The sequence below is a fragment of the Neofelis nebulosa genome, chromosome 12 (genome assembly GCF_028018385.1).
Source record: "Neofelis nebulosa isolate mNeoNeb1 chromosome 12, mNeoNeb1.pri, whole genome shotgun sequence".
Classification (NCBI taxonomy): Eukaryota; Metazoa; Chordata; class Mammalia; order Carnivora; family Felidae; genus Neofelis; species Neofelis nebulosa.
Window position 1 is genome coordinate 8661178 of NC_080793.1, and position 21433 is coordinate 8682610.

A 21433-nucleotide genomic window follows, 5' to 3' on the forward strand; every position below is an offset into this window, starting at 1 on the left:
AGAAGACAAGTCCTTCACTCACTGGTCACTTCTTATGAACCAAGGTTTCTGCAGTGCTCTCTATACAAGCACTCTGGTTCACTGAATAAAGGTCAATCTCTAATTTGAATTGGGTAGTTTATGCTTCCTGAAAAGAAGAGCTCTCAACACCTTCCACATACAACATGTAAAGTAGGGACTATTTATTAAAGGTGCTTTTTTTTGCATGTGGCTCTGAGCTACAGACTATAAAAAGCCCGATGTCTCCAGAGGTTTTCAAACTACCTGCAATGCCTGTCAGGTCCTTACCCACTTTTTGGTTGTTTCTGGTTATTCCCCAGCATGGAGTCTCTGATGTCTAATGAAAGCTGAACTACACCTGAAGGCCTTCCCACACTCGGCGCATTCATAGGGTTTCACACCAGTGTGGATTCTCTGATGCTGACTTAGGGAGGAGCTCTGGTTAAACGCCTTCCCACATTCATTGCACTCATAGGGTTTTTCTCCTGTGTGAATGATGTGATGTCGAATGAGGGCTGAACTCTCACTGAAAAACTTCCCACACTCGTTACATTTATAGGGCTTCTCCCCAGTGTGGGTCTTTTGGTGGATTATGAGGTTTGTACTTTGGCTGAAGGCCTTCCCACACTCGCTGCACTTGTAGGGCTTCTCTCCCGTGTGAGTCCTCTGGTGGTTTGTGAGGTTTGCGCTCTGGCTGAAGGCCTTCCCGCACGCGCCACACTTGTAGGGTTTCTCCCCCGTGTGGATTCGCTGGTGCTGAATGAAGGCGGCGCAGTAACTGAAGGCCTTCCCACACTCCCTGCACTCGTACGGCTTCTCCCCTGTGTGCGTCCTCTGGTGGTTTGTGAGATTCGCGCTGTGGCGGAAGGCCTTCCCGCAGTCGCTGCACTCGTAGGGCTTTTCTCCTGTGTGGATTCGCTGATGCTGGACGAGGGCGGAGCAGTCGCTGAAGGCCTTGTCGCACGCGCTGCATCTGTAGGGCTTCTCTCCCGTGTGAGTTCGCTGGTGTTTGGTGAGGTTGGCGTTCTGGCTGAAGGCTCTTCCACATTCGTTGCATTTGTAAGGCTTCTCTCCGGTGTGAATCCTCTGGTGCTGAATGAGAGATGAACTCTGGCCGAAAGCCTTCCCACATTCGTTGCACTCATATGGTTTCTCCCCAGTGTGACTCTTCTGATGCTGAGACAGGGAGGAGCAGTAACTGAAGGCTTTGCCGCATTCACTGCACGTATATGGTTTCGCTCTGTGAGGCTTCGTGGTATCTGAATTTTTCCTGAGGCTCTTTGTATGTGCTTCCCATTTGCGGGGTCTCACTTCTGTAGGAACTCTCTGTTGTGGAGAAAGGACTGGTCTCAGGTTGAAGCCCTTCCCCGGTTCACTGTTCCTGGGGTCTGACTCCCCAGGGGGCATCTCTATACTTGCGTCTTGGAATGAATTTTCAGAAATGTCTTGCTCGGGTGGCGATTCAGACATAATCTTCCAGTCTGAAAAATATTTAGAAAAGCAATTTTTCCCCCTTTGGTGGAAGAAAAGGTACTACTGAAATACAAAAGGCTGATGGAGTTTGCCCGAGCTCTTCGGCAGACCGGTCTGATGCTCCCCCGGCTTTAAACCAAAACACGTCTCACATTTCTGTTCTAAACTGTAAACATTGACCAAGATGGCTCTTCAGCTATGTGAGCATGCTTTATTCCTTTTCCTAAAGTGCAAAGGGATATATAGAAGTGTAACCTCCCTCAGATGCAAGGCTCCCGTATCTCTGACCCTTTCCTCTGCTTTGGCCAAATACTGGGCAGTCTTCGTGTGTCTTCTTGAAAGTCTCAATCCTTGATGTGGTTTTGGGCAATCTGCTTACCAAACTTAAAAAAACTCACCTTAAAAAGCTGATGATTGGGGGTGCCTGGGTGGCTCAGTCAGTTAAGCATCCGACTTGATTTTGGCTCAGGTCATGATCTCACGGTTTATGGGTCTGAGCCCTGCATCAGGCTCTGTGTTGATGGTGCAGAGCCTGCTTAGGATTCTCTCTCCCCCTCTCTCTGTGTTCCTCCCCCACTTGTGCTCGCTGGCTCTCTCCCAAAATAAACTTGAAAAGAATTAAAAAAAAAGCTGATCAATGCCAGCATGATGAATTTTTTTCACCTATCAAATCAGCAAGATTTCAAAAACATGCTAATAAAAGTCACAAAAACCTTTCAGAGAATATGCAGTGATAAAAATACTGTTAAATGGAAAAAAAAAAAGACCATGTAAATTATACATGGTTATTCAACTTCAGGAAAACATATCACTGCCTTTTGTTATAGGAAGAAGATGGGAGGAACTTTTTTTTTTATCCTTTTCCAAATCTCAAATTAACATTTTTACGAGAAAATAGTTCTTTTATTTGTGTTTTTAGAAAGAGAGTAAGTGTGCTAGTGGGAGAGGGGAGCAGAGGGAAAGAGAATCTTAAGCAGGCTCCATGCTCAGGGCAGAGCTTGATACAGGGCTCAATCCCATGACCCTGGGATCATGACCTGACCCAAAATCAAGAGTGGAATGCTCAACTGACTGAGCCCCTCAGATGCCCTGAAAAGAGTTCTTTTAAGTAGAATAAATAGTATTGCTTTTATAATCAGAAAGTAGATACTAAAAAATTTTTTTAAATTTATTTTGAGAGAGAGAGAGAGAGCATGAGTGCGGGGGAAGGGTAGCTAGGGAGGGAGAGAGAGAATCCCAATCAGGCTCTGCCCTGCCAGCACAGAGCCCAACGTGGGGCCCAAACCCATGAAGCCATGAGATCATGATCCAAGCCAAAACCAAGAGTTGGACGCTTAACCAACCGAACCACCCAGGCACCCTGAGAAAGTAGATATTTTTTAAAAGAGTTAAGGATTCTTAACCTTTTTTGGGATCTCCTTCATTTTAGGAGAAAACTTTAAAATGTGAGTAATGTTTATTTGGGAACTGAAGCACAGGGTCCCACACACCTGTCTCCTACACAGGGCTTGTACCTAAGAGGGTGGACTTTTAGGGGGGGCTACAGAACTTCTTTTCACAAGGGTCAATTCTCCTGAAGATTCTTTGGGTTTCTACCTTATTTCTCAGAAGAGAGAATAGCAAGGTGAGTTCTGGGTGACATTTATTTGAATTTTTTTGTTTTATTTTTTAATTTGAGAGAGGGAATCCCAATCAGGCTCTGTGCTGTCGTCAGCACAGAGCCTGAAGTGGGGCTCAAACCCATGAAACCACAAGATCATGACCAGAGCCAAAATCAAGAGCCAGACACTCAGCTGAATGAGCCCCAGGAACCCCTATTTGAATTTCTATAGAGACTTCTGACCCAGACTGCTGGGGTTTAATTCCCAGCTCTGCCTCTCACTAGCTGTGTGACTATGGGCAGACTATTTAATCTTTTAATTTCTAGGGTTCACTAGTTGTAAATGTAGCTCTTGCAGAATTACCATGAGGATTGAGTTAAAACACATGAGGGACAGTTAAATGTTGTATGAGTGAGTTTACAAAGATGTCTTCTTTGTAAACTCCTTAAATGGTTTCCCTCCAGGGTGCACGAGCGTATTAACAAGCCCAATCTACCAAGAGCACAGCAGCCCCCATTTCGGGTTGAGGGCGTCTCCATGTAAACCAGTATTTGATCATATGTGGCTCTGACAGCTCTTAAAACCCGACCATCTATCTGAGAAAAGGTGGAGAGGAGGAAAAGTGCCAAGAAAAGCAGTGGTGGGAGACAGGAACAGTGCAGAAGACCACGTGATGTTCATGGCTTGTCCTACCTCAGTCCACCTCTCTGCAGGGTGCTGGCTCCTGTATGAGACTAAGGCTGTCCGAACAATGTGCCCCAAAACAGAACAACTGATTTTCCCTTTCAAGTCAGTGTCTTTGTTGGTCTTCCTGTTCACCCGCTCTGCTCAGGCCAGGGTCATCCTTAATGCTCCTACCCCTCACATCCAATTTACTAGCAAGTCCTATTGGCTTTAACACCCACATATGTCCTGAATCCTTCCTACCAGCCGCCATCCTCTCACTCTGGAATGTCTACAATAGACTCCTAACTGATCTCCCTGCTCCTGCTCCTGAACCCTGGAAGTCTTCTCCATGTACAACACAAACACAAATCAAGTACTGTCCCCTCCCTGCTCAAAACCCTTAATGGCTTATGTCAATAAAATCTGAATGCCATACCATAGCCTCCAAAGCCCTAGCTGTCCCCCGCCTACCACTCTCCCCCTGTTTATTGAGTCCCAGGGTCTTCTGACCCTAATATAAGTCAAGCTCGGCCCCAACTCAGAGCTTCAATACATGCTATATCCCAGGATGTTCCTCCCCCAGACACTCAAATGGCTGGCTCATTCTCTTCCTTCAGACCTCTGCTCTAATGTCACCCCCTCAAAGTGGTCTTTCCTAGTCATCTAACCTACAATAGCACCCTATCCCCCCTTCCATCTGTATTCCCATTCTCACCGTACCCCAGTCGCTATTCCCTTATCCTGCTTTTGTCTCCTTCACAGGGCTCATCACCACCCGATATTAGATCAGTCACTTGGTTTACTCATGTCTCACTAGGATGTGTGCAGAGACTGTATCTTCGTTCTCTGTTGTACTTTCAGTAGCTAAAACCATTCCAGGCATTTACCAAATGTTTAATGCATATTTGTTGACTGAATAAATAACAAATTCAATGAGAATGAGGCAAACTGACCGGTTGTGCCTGGGGAAATGTCAACATCCACAACAGAAGTCCCAAGAGCAAGCAGTGAGGCAAAAGATACTTTAAAGACCCGGGTCTGCCCCCGTGGGAGGGGTAGGATGGGATCACGAGGGCTCTAAAACCAGCCCATGGAGGAGAGCAATGCCCAGGATGCTCTGCGACTCTCAGAGCAGAGGTGCCACACTACGGAAGCAGGGTATTAGTCACTCTAATAGCCAGATTTCAGCTTTTCTCAAACTGTTTCACGATCATACAGCTAATACAGCACTCCATAGTTGTGAACTTCTTTCTTCACATATATCAGTTTGTGAAATAAGATTTTGTTATCCACATCTTTTAGATAGACAAACAAGCGACCACATAATTAGTAGTTTACTCTGAATCCATGTAATTATTAAGTAGCAAGCCAGGACCTGCTTGTCTTTCCTGCTTCTACACTAGTACTGTGATACCTCAGAGCATGGACCCTTGGTGCTAACACCGTTTCCTAAGTTCTATTCCTTTCTTTTTTTTTTAATGTTTATTTATTTTTGAGAGAGAGGGAACGCGAGAGCGAGTGGGGGAGGGGCAGAGAGGAGACACAGAATCAGAAGCAGGCTCCAGGCTCTGAGCTGTCCGCACAGAGCCCAACGTGGGGCTTGAACCCATGGACCGTGAGATCATGACCTGAGCTGAGGTCAGACACTTAGCCAACTGAGCCATCTAGGCGCCCCTTAAGTTCTATTTCTAATAACATGGTGATTTGACCTTTCTAGAATCTTGAAACTCCCTGAGGCTGTGATGAAACCTTCTTCCAGAAAAATGCAGCTATTGCCTGCCCTAACTACGAACACGTTCAATTTCTGAAGTTCTACACAGGGCGTACAGCCCAGGATAAAAGGCTCCGCCTAACAGGTATGATGCTGGGCAGCAGAGGGACTTGAGTGAGGGAAGGGACAGGACCGCTGAGGCTCCCTGTAAATGAAAGATCTCAGCAAGTTTGAGTGGTGCCTGGGGTAACAGTGAGGGCTGAAGCATGAAGGTAGGGGTGGAGTGAGTAGCTTTGGATGAGAAGTAAAAGATAAACAAGGAAGATATGGCTTCCCTTTTGTTTTTCCTGAGGTTCTCAGTATCTAGGAAATTATAGCACGGTCATGTAGACAGGGAGAAGGTGGGGAGGGAAGCAGGGAGAGGGAGGCATCCAATTAAGGGCCAGAGAGAAGATAAGCAGTAAGTATCACAGGTGGAAGGTTTGGGTAAAGAGCCTTAGTGAGGTGGGCAGAGAACATGCTAGGCCAGCAATGACTTCATTCCCCTAGAGGCCAGCAGCAGCACCACCTGTGGTCACAAACATCTCCCAGCCCAGAGGAACTTCGTGAGGAGGAGGTGTGGAATAGTGGGCTTTGCGATCAGACGGGCCTCGCTTCAAACCCCAGCCACACCACTTTCTAGCTGTGAGGCTCTGATAATTTGTCTCTAGCAGCTTTAATTTCTTCATCTGTATAATGGGGATAATATCTACCTCATGGGGTGATTAAAATAATCAAATCAAAGGCACTAATGTGGACTTCAAAAGGGCTTTTGCGCCCCAGACACATGGACTTTGGTGTGTGCTCACTCACCGGCGCAGGTGCTCCTCAGGCCTCCTCCCTCCAGCATCCACGGGCCTTCTTCCCTTTGTTCCAACTGAGAGTTCATGCCAGGCTGGGACACTGGAAGTCCTTTTCAAGGGGGAAAATGGGCTTTAGAGATGTAGATTAAGTATAAATAGCCACCAGAACAAAAGGGAGTGGAAACACACTAGTCAGGTCGCTTATTTCACTCACTCAGTAGGTATTTATTGAGCACTTACTTGGTGCCAGGCACTGGGGGATGCAGCAGTAATTAAGACAGACACAGTGCCAAGGAGGGGTCAAGTCAAGGAGTGAAGTGAAGTCCCCAAAGCAAGTTATTAAAAAAAGACAAGAACTTACTGAATGTGGAGGAACTGGCCTGAGGTCACCCCGCCCCTCCTGGGAAATAAGAAAACAGGGAGGTGTGGTCTCAGGGGAAACAAAATGAAACAGCCTATTTCCCAACCTGGAATGCAGAGATCTTACACGAGGGAACCAGGAGGAATGAACACTAGCCGTCCTATGTGTCAGCAAATTGGAAAGTGCCACTCAATACTGAAAGTGCCCCAGATTTTCAGAACTGGGTAGATTCTAAATTTCAAATGGTTTCCTTACCCAGCAGGACCAAGTTCCTGGTGTTTTCTGGTATCCCCTCCTTGAACCTGTCCTTAGGAGCAGGGATCAAGTGCCTCCACCCATCCTGGGTAAAAGCTACAGTCACACTGCTGAAGGGCATGGATCCCTGAAACAACAAGCACATTCCTTTAACGTTTATTTATTTTTTAAGAGACAGAGAGAGCTTGAGCAGGAGACAGGGAAGAGAGAGGGAGACACAGAATCTGTGAGCAGGGGAGGGGCAGAGAGACACAGAATCTGAAACAGGCTCCAGGCTCTGAGCTGTCAGCACAGAGCCGGACGCGGGCCTCAAACTCATAAACCGCAAGATCATGACCTGAGCCAAAGTAGGACGCTCAACTGACTGAGCCACCCAGGCGCCCCAAACAAGCACATTCAGGCTTGCCCAGTGGCCTTAGGATACGAGGCAGCTCTGAGTAGTTTAAGAAAAACACTGATTGATCACTTCCTACGTGCCTCACACTATACAGGATACTGACACACAAAAATAAATCAAATACAGTCTCTTTGCATGTCTACAACTCTGACAGACTTTATACATAGAGTGCATATACATCTGTATCTATTTTTGGGGGAGGGAGGGAAGGCTTTCAAGCTTTTTATTGTTTGCTCCTATAGCTCGTGAGAGAAACAGACACTTTAATTTGCATGTCCCGCCCACACACATGCGCCATTTCCTGGTTTCAGCGCCAGCCCTCTCTCTTTTGACTTGAAACGGAAACGCGCCTAAACGCGCCTGTCGCGGGAAAGCTGGCTCAAGCCTCATTTCCTTGGAAAAAGCCAAGAACGAGAAAGACACATAGCTTTGTGAGGTTTTCCTTTGCAGCATTTTTCTTTTCTTCTTAAATTTCTTTTCGAACATACAGCAACGTTGAAAGATTTCTACCGTGAGCATCCACCACCTGACATCATCGATCTGTTGTGTACTGTATATACATACACCTACCCAGATGCAGATACATATATATCCATCCCTCTACCCTTTTACCAAGCTGTCTTGCCTTAGGAGTTATGAGATCAACAACCTTTTCTCTTTCTTTTTGTCTAGTTTCTCTTTTGTGCAGTTCTATTTGTAAATAGTGATATTTCATGACTTGTAGTCTCGTTTACAGGTCTTCCAATGAACAAAAGAAAAGACTTTGCTTGTTAGAACAAAATGCATTCCATATTGCAGTTACCATATGGGTCCATCTCGGTGGACCCTCTTAAAAACTTGTCAACACCATCCAGCCAAAGACCACCAGGAACACACCTAGAAGAAAGGAAGAATGCAGCGAGGCCAAAACTACAACTGGGAAAGTAGCAGTGGTTACTCATATTAGCTAGGATAGGGGGTGTTTGGTCAGTTTTGTTGTTTGGACGATATTCTTCTTTTTTCTTGTCTCAGTTCGGAGGTGACTACGGAGTGGCCTTGTTTCTGTCTTGATTCATCACGGTCACAGAATGACCTTAATCTGTTGGAAATGTATTGGGAATACTGGAGAAACAATATTTCACAGGCCGGGTAGGACAGCCAATGAGCAGTTCATTCATTTGGAGGATGTTGCCGGAATTGGGTATTTAGACCTTCAAAACCACCATAAACACACCAACCCAGGCTCCTTCCTTTGCTCTCAAGCCATTTTTGAACCTCCATCTGTATCTATATAAAAGAATTAACTGGGCAGAAACTAACAGGTGCTTGGGAACTGAAAGAGCAAATGTAGATAAAACAAAAATAGAATGTATACATTTATGCTATGAGAAATCAGAAAGAACTGTGAAAGGTCAATTCTTCAGAATGCGTGATAAACATCCCTATGAACTTGGACATCACACAGTACAAAAGGAAAGCCAGATGTGTGTGTGACTACCTGTAGTAGCATGTTAGACACACGGACAGACCAGGTGCCAGGATAACAGAGAAGGAATCCTGGGTGGAGAGCACAGGAAAACCACAGAGAGGAGGTGATTGCTGAGAGGGCCTTGAAGGAGGGAGTTCATCAGATGGAGAAAGAGAAGGTGGTGAGGCACAATGAGCAAAGGCACGGAGGTGAGGAAGTCCTCGTGTCTGTTTTCAGCACAAGTAATGCACTTCTATCTACCTCGTTGGCCACGCCAGAAACCTGTGTCATCATCCCCTTTCCTGCAACAAATCACTGCATCTTCATTTCCCCCCCACGATCACTAGAGCTTGCACATTTCTCTCTGTGGCCCTGTCACTGCCTTATTTGAGGCCAGCATCATTTTCCAAAGTATAATACATCTTTTGACCTCTAATTTTATCTGTTCTCCCAACCCCATCCTTCATACTGAGAAATGCAGTACACACACAGGACAAAGAGGGTCATTTTTTTAAAACTATGAAATATTTAAAACATTTGGGTCATTTTATAATGGTCAAGAGAATAAAATCCACCATAAAGATGTAACTCTCATGAACTAGAAATAACAATAAGAAATTCATAAAGAAAAAAACTGTAGGAAGTACAAAAACAAATTCAAAATACTACAGCTATGAGATGTTAAAAGAACTCAGTCATTAGCAGGGTTAATACAAAATAAACAACAAAACAGAGCGATGGAAGAACGGAGCAATTTAATAAGGTTGAGCTAATAGAGCCATTAAACCCTCCATTCTGCAATTACTCTATACCTGGGTGTTCTGGGTTGACAAAAGACACACACTCTGTCTCCATAGAGCAGAGACCAGCTGAATAGGCAGACAGAGAAACCAAAGTGACAATTCGAGAATATCTAAGAAAATAGGACCCACAGCCAAGCGTTTTCACTATAAACAAGAAAGGAAGAAAACAAATTAGAAATTTGACGTAAGAGGTTAAAAGATCGATTTTTAAAATAAATCTGACAAAAGCGAAAGCAAAAAACCAAGAAAGAAAAATCTGTTATTAAGAGAACTGATAAGAAAATCCAAGAGCAGACTTTCTAAGGAAAAGAAACAGACCATTACCTAGTCTAGTCAAGTAAAAAGAGAAGGCAGTTCCTACCCTGGAAGAACTATGCAATGGAATACACTAGGAATGATTCTGTAGAATGCTCTTAATGAAATGAGAGAAATATTGATCTAATTCTGTGAACTGGAAATAAAAAGAAAGTTACAAACCCATTTTGGGAAAGTAGAAAAGGGAGACTTATGGGGGCGTCTAGCTGGCTTAGCTGGTAGAACAAGCGACTTTTGATCTCGGTGTTGTGAGTTCGAGCCCCATGGTGGGTATAGAGCTTACTTAAAAATAAAATCTTGGGGCATCTGGGTGCTCAGTTGGTTAAGCAACCAACTTTGATCTTGACCTAGGTCAGGATCTCACAGTTCGTGAGATTTGGATTCTCTCTCTCCTTCTCTCTCTGCCTCTCCCCTGCCCAATCTTACTGTTTCAAAAAAAGAAACAAACAAAACAAAACAAAAAAACAAAACACATACACACAAACACAAAACTTTAAAACTAAAATCTTAAAAAAAGAAAAGGAAAGGAAGAATATGCCTGAAAGGACACAAATGAAAATGTTAAGTGTTTTAATTCTCTGTGGGAATAAGGGTGAGTTTTTGAGTGTGTTTTCTGTGTTTTTCAGGTTTTCTACAATAAACATGAATTCCTTTTGTAATTAATAAACAAAAACCTCTTAATATTTTTTATTATTATTTTTTTATTTACATGTACTTATTTTTGAGAGACAGAGAGAGAGGGCACAAGTAGGGGAGGGGCAGAGAGAATGAGACACAGAATCCGAAGCAGGCTCCAGGCTCCAAGCTGTCAGCACAGAGCCCGACGTGGGGCTCGAACCCACAAACCACGAGATCATGACCTGAGCCGAAGTCGGACGCTTAACCGACTGAGCCACCCAGGTACGCCAAACCTCTTAATATTTTAAAAAGGAAAAAGAGGCTGCCTCTAAGAGCAAATTTCAAACTCACGTGGGTCCCAACTGTGAGACCAGCTGCCATTCCTTCCTCTCCTGTGGTTTCCTCATGGGGAAGGACAGGGTCTGGAGAAGGCGGCTCTGCAGGAAGGGAAAGAAACCAGTAAGGTTTAAAAGTTACAGCTCACCAAGCTAGAGAGTCTCACATTCTCACTCTGAAGAAGGGGGCTCAAAGGACACTGCAGGGCCGGGGGCACTCGGACTGAATGTGCAGACCTGCAGGGGAATGTAAATTTTCCATTGCCCTTCCTACTTCAGAAACCCCATCAATTCACTCAGATGCAGGGAGTAAGAGACTCAAGTAGCGCAGGTGCACCACTTACCAGCAGCTTGCCACTCACATAACCTTTCTACGTCTCATTTTTCTCATCTGTAAATGGGGGTGACGATCCTTTGTTCGTTGTTTTTATTTTATGTTTTTAATGTTTATTTTTGAGAGAGAGATAGAGTGTGAGTGGGAGAGGGGCAGAGAGAGAGAGGGAGACAGAGAATCTGAAACAGGCTCCAGGCTCTGAGCTGTCTGCACACAGCCTGACGCAGGGCTCGAACTCGGGAACAGCGAGCTCATGACCTGAGCCGAAGTCGGACGCTTAACCGACTGAGCCACCCAGGTGCCCCTTGGATGATGATCCTTTGTGAAGATGCTGTGAAGATGAAAGAAAAGCGCAGACAAAGCAGATGGCACAATGCTTAGCACGTAAGCACACAGTTTACAAATATCACCTACTGCTCAGTTTGCTGGGAGAAAGTGCTCTGCAGATTTCAGACATCTACCAAATCAAAAGAGGTAATGACCAAGTGGGAGTCATCCCAGAAATGCAAGATTGGTGCAACATGCGAAAATCCATCAACATAATATGCCACGTTAATAAAAAGTGAAAGACCCACATGGATCATCACAATAAACACCAAAAAAGGCCATTACACAAAATCTGACACCCTTTCCTGATAACACACATTGAATAAACCGGGAAGAGCAGAGAAGGACTTCAATTTGATAAAAGGCAACCACAGAAAACCCAGATTTGCATCATACTTAATGGTAAAAGACTGAAACATTCCTCTCAGATCAAGACGAAGATATCTGCTCTCACCACTTCTATTCAGTATTATACTGGAGGTTCTAGCCAGGGAAATTAGGAAGGGTTGTGGCGGGGGGAGAAAGGCATCCAGGTTGGAAAGGAAGAAGTAATTATCAGTATTTGTTGACACGATTTTGTATACAGAAAATGCTAAGGAAGGGTGCCTAGCTGTTTTCAGTCAATAGAGCATGTGACTCTAGATCTCAAGGTTGTGAGTTCAAGCTCCACATTGGGTGTGCAGCCTAACTAAAAAATAAATAAATAAAAAATAAAGTAGCCCTGCTATTTAGAAAAAAAAAAAAAAAAAAAAAGAAAATCCTAAGGAACCCCCAAAACCAAAACAAAACAAAACACCTATGACAGCTAAACCAGGTCGGCAAGATTGCAAGATCCAAGATGGATATACAATAAAAAGACAACCATATTAAAAATGGGCAAAGAATTTAAACAGACATTTCTCCAACTGTATTTCTGTACACTAGTAATGTATAATCCAAAAGTGAAATTAAAAAAAAACAATTCCCTTTGCAAGAGCATTAAAAGAATAAAGCACTTAGGAATAAATTTAACAATGGAAATGCAAAACATGCACACTAAAAGCTACCAAACACTGTTGAAATTACAGAAGATCGAAATAAATGGAAAGATATCCCATGGATTCATGGAGTGGAAGACAACAGTGTTGGGATGGCAATACTCACCCAATTCATCTACAGAATTATGCAAAATCCCAGGGGACTTTTTAATGGAAATTGATTAAGCTGACCCTAAAATTCGTCTAGAAATGCAAATGACCCAGAAGAGCCAAACAATCTAGAAAAAACAAAATTGGAGAACTCACATTCACACTATCAAAACCTTCTATAAAGCAAAAGTAACTAAATAGTGTGGTTCTAGTATGAGGATAGAAATATAGATTAATGGAGGCGGTGCCTTGGGTGGCTCAGTCGGTTGGGCATCGGACTTCAGCTCGGGTCATGGTCTCGTGGTCCGCGAGTTCGGGTCCTGCGTCGGGCTCTGTGCGGACAGCTCAGAGCCTGGAGCCTGCTTCGGATTCTGTGTCTCCCTCTTTCTCTGCCCCTTCCGCGCTCATGCTCTGTTTCTATCTCCCAAAAATAAGTAAATGTTAAAAAAAAAAAGAAAAGAAATATAGATCAGTGGAGAAGACTGAGAATCCAGAAATAGATCCATGTATTTGTGGACAACTGATTTTCAAAAAGAGTGCCAAGAAATGAAATGGGGAAAGATTAATCTTCAAAAAGATGGTGCTGGGGAGGTGCTTCGGTGGCTCAGTCAGTTAAGGTCCGACTCTTGGTTTCGGCTCAGGTCATGATCTCATGGTTTTGTAAGTTCAAGCCCTGCATCGGGCTCTGTGCTGACAGTGTGGAGCCTGCTTGGGATTCTTTCTTTCTCTCCCTCACTCTCTGCTACTCTCCTCCTCACACGGTCTCAGTCTCTCTGAAAAATAAACAAACTTAAAAAAAAAAATGGTGGGGCGCCTGGGTGGCGCAGTCGGTTAAGCGTCCGACTTCAGCCAGGTCACGATCTCGCGGTCCGTGAGTTCGAGCCCCGCGTCGGGCTCTGGGCTGATGGCTCGGAGCCTGGAGCCTGTTTCCAATTCTGTGTGTCTCCCTCTCTCTCTGCCCCTTCCCCGTTCATGCTCTCTCTCTCTCTGTCCCAAAAATAAATAAAAAACGTTGGAAAAAAAAAAAAAAAAAAAAAAAAAAAAAAAAAATGGTGCTGAAACAATTGGATATCGACATACAAACTTGTAACTCACACCACATACAAAAATTAACTCAAAATGATCAAAGACATAAGTGTAAAAAGTGAAAACTCCTAGAAGAAAACTTAACTATAAATCTTTAGTACTGTGCTGACAGCTCAGAGCCTTGAGCCTGCTTCAGATTCTGCGTCTCCCTCCTCTCTGCCCCTCCCCTGCTCATGCTCTGTCTCTCAATAATAAATGTTAAAAAATTTTTTTTTTAGATAAATCTTTAGTACCTCTGGTTAGGCAATGGTTTCATAGATAAGACACCAAAAGCACAAGCAACAGAAGAAAAAATAAACCGAATTTCACTGAAATTAAAAATCTGTGCTTCAAAAGGCACTATCAAGAAAGATAAAAAAGATAACCACAGAACGGCAGAAAATATCTGCAAAACGTCTATCTTCTAAGGGTCTAGTATCCAGAATATTTAAAGAATTCTTCCACCTCAACAATGAAAAGACAAATAGCCCAATTAAAAAGTGGGCAAAGGATATGACTAGATATTGCTTTAAGTGAGATATACAAATGGCCAATAAGTACATGAAAAGATACTCAACATCGCTAGTCATTTAAGAAATGCGTATCAAATAATCATGAGATATTTCACACCCACTAAGATGGCTACAATAAAAAAGATGGAAAACAAGTGTTGATGAGGATGTGGAGAAACTAGAACTTCCATACATTGCTACTGGGACTGTGCAATGGTGCAGCCACTGTGGAAAACAGTCTGACAGTTCCTCGGAAAGTTAAACGGAGTTCCTGTATGACCCAGCAGTTCCTCTCCTAGATGCACACATTCACACAAAAACTTGTGCACATGTTGTCACGGCAACATTATTCATAATAGCCGATACTGAGGAACAAAATGTGGTATATCAATATAATGATATCACTCAGCCATAAAAAGGAATGAAGTACATTCATTCATGTCACAACACAGATGACCCTTGAAACATTATTCTAAGTGAAAGAAGCCAGACATATATATTGTATGATTTTATTTTTTTGTCTTTTTGAAGTTTATTTTGAGAGACAGCGAGCAGGGGAGGGGTAGAGAGATAGAGGGTCCACGCTGTCAGTGCAGAGCCTGACGTGGGGCCACATCTCACCAACCTGAGCCGGAACCAAGAGCCAGACACTTAAGACTGAGCCACCCAGGCGCCCCTGTATGACTCTATTTTTATGAAATGTCCAGAAGAGGCAAATCCAGAGGAACAGAAAGTAAAAATCCATAGAGACTGGGGGAAGAGGGAATAAGGAGCAATGGCTAATGGGTATGGGCTTCTTTTAGGGGTGATAAAAATGTTCTGGAATTAAACAGTGGTGATGGCCGCACAACCTGGTGAACTCAAAGTCACTTTACTGTAGACTTTAAAAAAGAAGTACGTAAGTCTGAATATTGGTCTTAGTACAGACCTTATGTTATTGAATTGTACCTAACTCCATTGTACCTTAATGTCCTCTTTCGTAGTACCAGGAGGATGATAACCATCCTACTTGCTGTTCCCAGGCCTCTGGGGGAAGACAACACAAAATGCTAGATATGCACTTGAGAAATTACAGACCAGTACAGGGACCCCCTGATCTAAGAGAGGATGGCATAGGCCTCGGTGGTTAAGTTTGCACACACGTTTGTTCTGTTGTATAAATTGTTCAACATGCTTTTAAAAACGTTATTTTATTTGATGCTTTTTAGAAGTAAACGAGGTAGTTAACGTTATTTTACGCTTCCCTCCACGAAGAAACGCAGGGTAAAAGATCAAACCAGTGCCCCAGAGCTTAAAAAGGAACGCTAGCCTTCTGATTCCAAATCTCCAGTATGCTCCTCGACTTCACGGACCCACTGAGTTGAACCGGCCCTCAATCTCATGTGGAGCCAAAAGGCTTCTGTTCTGAGAATTTCTGGCTGTTTGAAGAACGGCTGGAAGACCAGAAACAATAGGAAATCCTGGATTGTCCCATTTTCCTTCCCATGGCCCATTTATCTCGACTTTCATAAGCCAAGGGTGCATCAAGCAGATCGGGGTAAGTAGGATACTCAGGGCTTATTCAGGCCTGAGGGCCTCCAACTTTCTTGACCCTAGGATTCTTTACTCAAAAAAGGATCGTCCCCAACCACTTGTGGGAAGAATAACCGGAGTTCTGGTTCCGGTCACACAGCGGTATTAGCGGGCAAGTTGGAACAAGAAGCCGGATCTCCTGCAAACCGCTCCCTCCACACCCTCCTTCTTACCTCCTTCCTCCAGCATCTGGATGCCACCTCGCGCCACCGCCTCCCAGCAGTTCTCTGAGCCCCAGCCGCGCTCTGCAGGCCTGCTCTGCCTCCGGCTTCTGCTGTCAGACGCCGGGTCTGGCCCTGGGAACTCTGGTCAGGCCTGTCCAGTCGGATCTGTCTCCCCAGCGGCAGCCAGGCCTCGCGAATGGGGAGCCCGTGGCGCAACCACCGACTCGGTCTCAAGCAGAATGCTGCGTGGAAAAAGCCGCCGCCGGCTACCCGAGAACGCTACCGGGTACCAGTGTGAACTCAGAAACCCTAGCCGCAGGGATTGCCAAGCGCCAGGCCCAGCTCGCGCGCCTAAGAGGACGCGTTCGAATAGCGTCACTTCCGGCCATGCGTACGGACCTCCCCGCCCCAACGGACTCCACTTCCCAGAAGTCTCCGGGCCCAGCTCCTCACCGAAACATCTTTTGCTCTCGGTGCCCGGTTTGTGACCCGCACACCCTTGTGAACCATATTTCCCAGAGAGGCTCCGCCTGTTCCTGCTCCCGGAATCTCTCTTCCATCATGCTTGGTCCACGTTCCTTTCAGGTTCACCGGAATTCCACGGCTGGGACCTGAAATGGGAAGCGACTTGGCCGCGAAGGATCCTGGGAGCGGTGGTTCTAGCGCAGGCGCTGGACGCTTGGTTTGTGGTCGTTTTTTTTCTCCGTGGTTCGGCGTTCTCGGAATACTGAGTCCTGGGGGCTTCTGGTAGCGCGGCCTTCGTTCAGCTCAGGGCCTAATCCCAGCCACCTTTATGGTCCTCTTGAGCAGTACCGAAAGTCTGGGAAGAGTAAAGGAAAGGAGGGCCCCTCGGTGTGAACAGGGCAGCCACAGGTTGGTGCCCTGGAACTCTCAAGAGTATAAAAATCTATCATCATATCAAGAGTATAAAAAAATTACTTCTTCAGTAATTTCAGGGGCAGAATCCCTGAATAATGTTACTAGAGTTCCATTAGCACTATTGCGGGAGGAGATTCCTAAATATTCTATCCTTTGGAGGCTTTCGCGCTATGCCAGAGGATATTTCCGTGAGCTTTCTCAGAGCACTGATGACATTTTCTCCTCTTGCCTGAGGGGTTCCTCAGGCAATTTTCTGTTCATTCAGTTTTGAGGCACTTTGACGTTAACAAGATGGGAATGTGTTACCTGGGAAGCAGAAATGAGTTTGGGGGTTCTCGGGCCTGTTTTCATTTTGTACTGTCTGCCCCTTTCAGCCACAGCTGGTAGCGTTTTTTGGCAAAATAATTAAGTTTGTGGGTCTTCTATGACTCTTACTGGGGTTCACTCAATTAGGCAAGCCACACCCACAGATCTGTGAGATAAGCTTTTGTCCATCTTGGGGTGCTGCAAGTTTGGGCTCCCAACCAGTGGAGGCCGGAAATCTAAGATGGATCTCCCTGGGCTAAAATCAAGATGTGGGCAGGGCTATGTTTCTTCTGGAGGTTCTAGGGGAGAATGTCTTTCCTTGTCTTTTCCAGCTTCCACTTGGCCCCTGACCCCTTCCACGTGGTGCTGTTCCGCCTATTGCCCCCAGGCCCAGCAGGTGCTAACCCCATAATGGCCAATGGGCGGTAGTGGTCTTCCTGCCTTAGTTTTGGGATCCCATCCAGGGCCACTGGGGGGAAGCAGAGTGCTTCACTCTTCAACTGATGCAATCCCGTCTATGGCCACTGGGTGGCGTCAGGGCATCCCTTGCCTCAAGAATGCAGAAGCGAGGAGTCTCCTAGAAGTTGTTCCGGGGGCAGGGGGATTTGTCATGGGGTGGGTGTGGGGGGTTGTGCAGATTTCTACCTCGGGAGGGGTAAAGCACAGTTTCTGCTGCTACACCTGTCCTTTAGGGATGTCCCTTCCTGCCCTCCATGGTCCTGTGCCTGATGGTGCTGGGCTGGGCTTCTGGGGCAGATTTAAGACTGGCGCTGGCTCTGGTCCCGGAAGCGTCTTGTGCTCTGATGAGAAGGCCCCAAGGAAGTCTTAAGGGAAGCTCTGAAGAGCGTGTGTGTCCACGGTCGTTGGTACCTGTAAGTGGATGCTGGAAGCAGTCAGAGATGGTATGGGTAGGAGTTGCTGAGGAATCAGGGTAGGAAATAGAATATAAAAAAAAAAAAAAGTGTAAAGATTTCACATGTCCCTTTGAGGCACCCCTTGAGCATCACCCCTTGCATGCAGCTCCTAGCGTTGCTTCACCACAGCCTCCCGTCCACGCCTGCACAGCCTCACCATCAGCAGCAGCTAACATCCATTGAGTACTTATTCTGTGCCATCCTTGGTCCAAGGTGCTTTACAAACTTCTCTCCTTTCATCTTCACGCCCACTCCATGAGGAAGACGGCATCCTTAGGCCCATTTTACACATGAATAAGCTGAGGCTTAGGTTAAATGGCTTGTCCAGGTCACACAGGCGGTGAGTAATTGAGCCAGAATTTGAACTAAGCCCACTGCCCCTTACCCACCATGCTGCACTGGCTCCTGGACCCTGGGTTATGGAGGAAAGAGACCAAGATGGAGTTGAAGCCACAATGCCCTTTTCCTTGCCCACAGTTTAACTTCCATTATCACCATCATTTGCATCTCTTCCACGTCACCTCCATTTCCATTTTCCGTCCTCATCTCTATCATTGTCGTCTTTTTTTTATCTCATTCTCTCCTCTGCCAACTCTGTTTCTCATCTCCCTCTAACTCTATATGTAATAGCAGAGTTATCAATAAGCAGAAAACTGGAAACAATCTGAATGTGGAGCAATATGAGGTTGATTTAAGTTCTGACATATTTATACAACAAATCCTCCTAATTTGTTGAATTTCACAAATACTTAAGCACCCACTCTTTGCCACACACCGTGACTCCAATGGCAAACACTGCATCATCGTTAAAAGAAAAAAGGCTTTCATTTCAAGCTGGTGGACCGAACTTAACGCATTTCCCCTTTTTCTTCCTCGAGTTCCCACTGAAATGACAGTGAAGATGTTTAAAATATCAAAAGCCATAAGAGAACTGAGAACAGGTGCAGGGTGGAGGACGCATACCAGCCACTGCAATTAAAACCCCCTAGCACTTCATTCCTCAATATGGACAACCAAAGCTCACCAGATACTTGAGATAAAACAGCGGCATAAAAGAGAAGGCTTTCCGGAGGAAATCAGAGAATAGAAGACAATTTTCAAAAAGTTAAAAACGTACAAATAGTTTTACTCGTAATAGTGAATACCGAGTGTTGAGGATGTGGAGCAGCCGGAACTCTTGGACGCTGCTGATGGGAACGCAGAAATGGTACCACCACTTTGGAAAACAGTTCGGCAGCTTCTTACAGTCGTGAAACCAACTTACATATGACCCGATAGTTCTTCTCCATGCGGGGACTTGTGTGCAGGTGCTCACAGAAGCTTTCTTCATGATAGCTCCGAATCGGAACTAGTCCAAATGTACGATGGGACACTACTCAGCAATAAAAAGAGAACTGCTGTTGCATGCAGCATGGATGAATCTTAAAAGCGTTCTGCTCAGTTAGAGAAGCCAGGTGCAAAATACTACAAACAACAGGATTTTTGTAAGTCTAGAAAAGGAGGGGCGCCTGGGTGGCTCCGTTGGTTAAGTGTCCAACTCTTTTTTTTTAAAAAAAAATTTTTTTTTCAACGTTTTTTATTTTTATTTTTGGGACAGAGAGAGACAGAGCATGAACGGGGGAGGGGCAGAGAGAGAGGGAGACACAGAATCGGAAACAGGCTCCAGGCTCCGAGCCATCAGCCTAGAGCCTGACGCGGGGCTCGAACTCACGGACCGGACCACGAGATCGTGACCTGGCTGAAGTCGGACGCTTAACCCACTGCGCCACCCAGGCGCCCCTAAGTGTCCAACTCTTGATTGCGGCTCAGGTCATGGTCTCATGGTCCATGGGCTGGTGCCCTGCAAGCCTGCTTGGGATTCTCTCTCTCCCTCTCTCACTGCCCTTCCCCCAAATGTATGCGTACATGCTCTCTCTCTCTCCCTCAAAATAAACATTTTTTAAAAATTCTAGAAAAAGAAAAACTAGAGGGAGGAGACTGACATGAGGGACACAAGGGAACATTCTGAGCTGACGAAAATGTCTTATATCTTGATTTGTGGTGGTGAGTACACAGCTGTATACATTCCTCCTAAGTCATCATATTTTTATACCTACAATTGTTGAATTTTATGGTATCTAAATAATGCCTTAATAAAGTCTGTTTTTAAGAGTGAAAATATGGGGGTACCTGGATGGCTCAGTTGACTGTCTGACTCTTGATTTCAGCTCAGGTCATGAGGATCAAGCCCTGTGTCGGGCTCTGTGCTGGGCAGGGAGCCTGCCTGGGATTGTCTCTCCCTCTCTTTCTCTGCCGCTCCCCAACTTGTGCATGCATGCACTCTCTTTCTCTCAAAATAATGTTAATAATCATGAAAAACAAAAAGTAAAAATAACGTATCCTCAGGGAAACCCCCAAAGGTATTTCCATCACAAAGAAAAGTGTAGGATACTACAAAAAAGGAATATATAATAAGATATAATTGAAAATGATTGTCAAAGCACCAATCAAAAGAAGGCTGGAGTGGTCATACTGATATCAGACAGAGTAGACCTCAGAACGAGGAATATTACCGGGGATAAAGAAGGTCATTTCATGCTAAAGGGCAAAACAATCAGAAGGTAGCAATCCCAGATGTGCGTGCACCCAGTGATGATCTCTAAGGCACATGAAGCAAAACCCAAGAGAACTGCAAGGAGAAAGAAATCCACATTTACAGGTGGAGATTTCCACACTTCTCGCTCAATAAATGATAGAACAAATGGACAGAAAGATGTATTAGACCTGAACCGCTCTATTCAACAACTGGCCTAAATGGACATTTGTGGAATACCCTGCCGAACCACAGAATGTGGCTCTCAACCCGGTGGGCTGCTGTGCAGGCACGAAGAATGAGAATGTATATATGCAGTTACTGTGCGTGGATGTGACCTTGTTTCTGGAAGTCCCCAAGGAACTTGGATTTTGCTAAGGCTGAAAGTTCCTGTGTATTACTTAGCACATTTTACTGAAATCAGAGCAGCCATCGCAGAATCTTCCAGAAAACTCCTCACTGCTCAGCCCTGGACCCCACTGCATTTCCATTCTCCTACTCCCCAGTCTCGTTACAAGGCTTAATAGAAGATGTCAAGGTGGGCACATGTGGGGGCTGTACAACCCGGGAGGTGAGTAAAGCAGATCATGGAATGGGAAGTGTGGTGTCCTACCTGTGTGTAGTGATGCTAGAAAGGATAGATGTAGGGAGGAAGAGTTTCAGGATAGTATCAAATTCTTTTTTTTTTTTTAATTTTTTTTCCATTTGAGACAGGAGAGAGAGAGAGAGAGAGAGAGAACGCACAAGCAGGGGAGAGGAGAGAGAGAGAATCCCAAGCAGGGATTTCATGACTCTGGGATCATGACTTGAGCTGAAACCAAGAGTCAGACACTCAAC

At 45.1% G+C, this 21433-nt stretch overlaps 1 protein-coding gene across 10 annotated transcripts; it reads right to left on the reverse strand.

Moving 5' to 3' along the window:
- Positions 1 to 158: 158 nt before the first annotated feature.
- On the reverse strand, positions 159 to 19537 carry ZNF79 (zinc finger protein 79). 10 transcript variants are annotated; one of them, XM_058694056.1, is made up of 6 exons: positions 17756 to 19537; positions 15935 to 16745; positions 10841 to 10926; positions 6910 to 7036; positions 6304 to 6402; positions 159 to 1481 (listed from the first exon to the last, which is right to left on the reverse strand). In XM_058694056.1, the coding sequence occupies exons 2-6, from the start codon at positions 15948 to 15950 to the stop codon at positions 310 to 312; spliced, it is 1500 nt and encodes a 499-aa protein (XP_058550039.1). In that variant the 5' UTR covers positions 15951 to 16745; positions 17756 to 19537; the 3' UTR covers positions 159 to 309. The 10 variants fall into 10 exon arrangements, with proteins under 10 accessions (XP_058550039.1, XP_058550038.1, XP_058550045.1 ...); XM_058694055.1 differs by lacking the exon at positions 17756 to 19537 and having other exon boundaries at positions 15935 to 17233; XM_058694062.1 differs by lacking the exon at positions 17756 to 19537 and adding an exon at positions 6655 to 6693 and having other exon boundaries at positions 6910 to 10926; positions 15935 to 17231.
- Positions 19538 to 21433: the final 1896 nt, after the last annotated feature.

Coding starts and splice junctions, on each gene's coding strand:
- ZNF79 (XM_058694056.1), bottom strand. Junction 7,037..10,840: donor GTCTCACAGTTGGGACCCAC/GTGAGTTTGAAA, acceptor TTGTTGTTTCAG/GGATCCATGCCCTTCAGCAG. Junction 1,482..6,303: donor CCTGAGGAGCACCTGCGCCG/GTGAGTGAGCAC, acceptor AATATTTTTCAG/ACTGGAAGATTATGTCTGAA.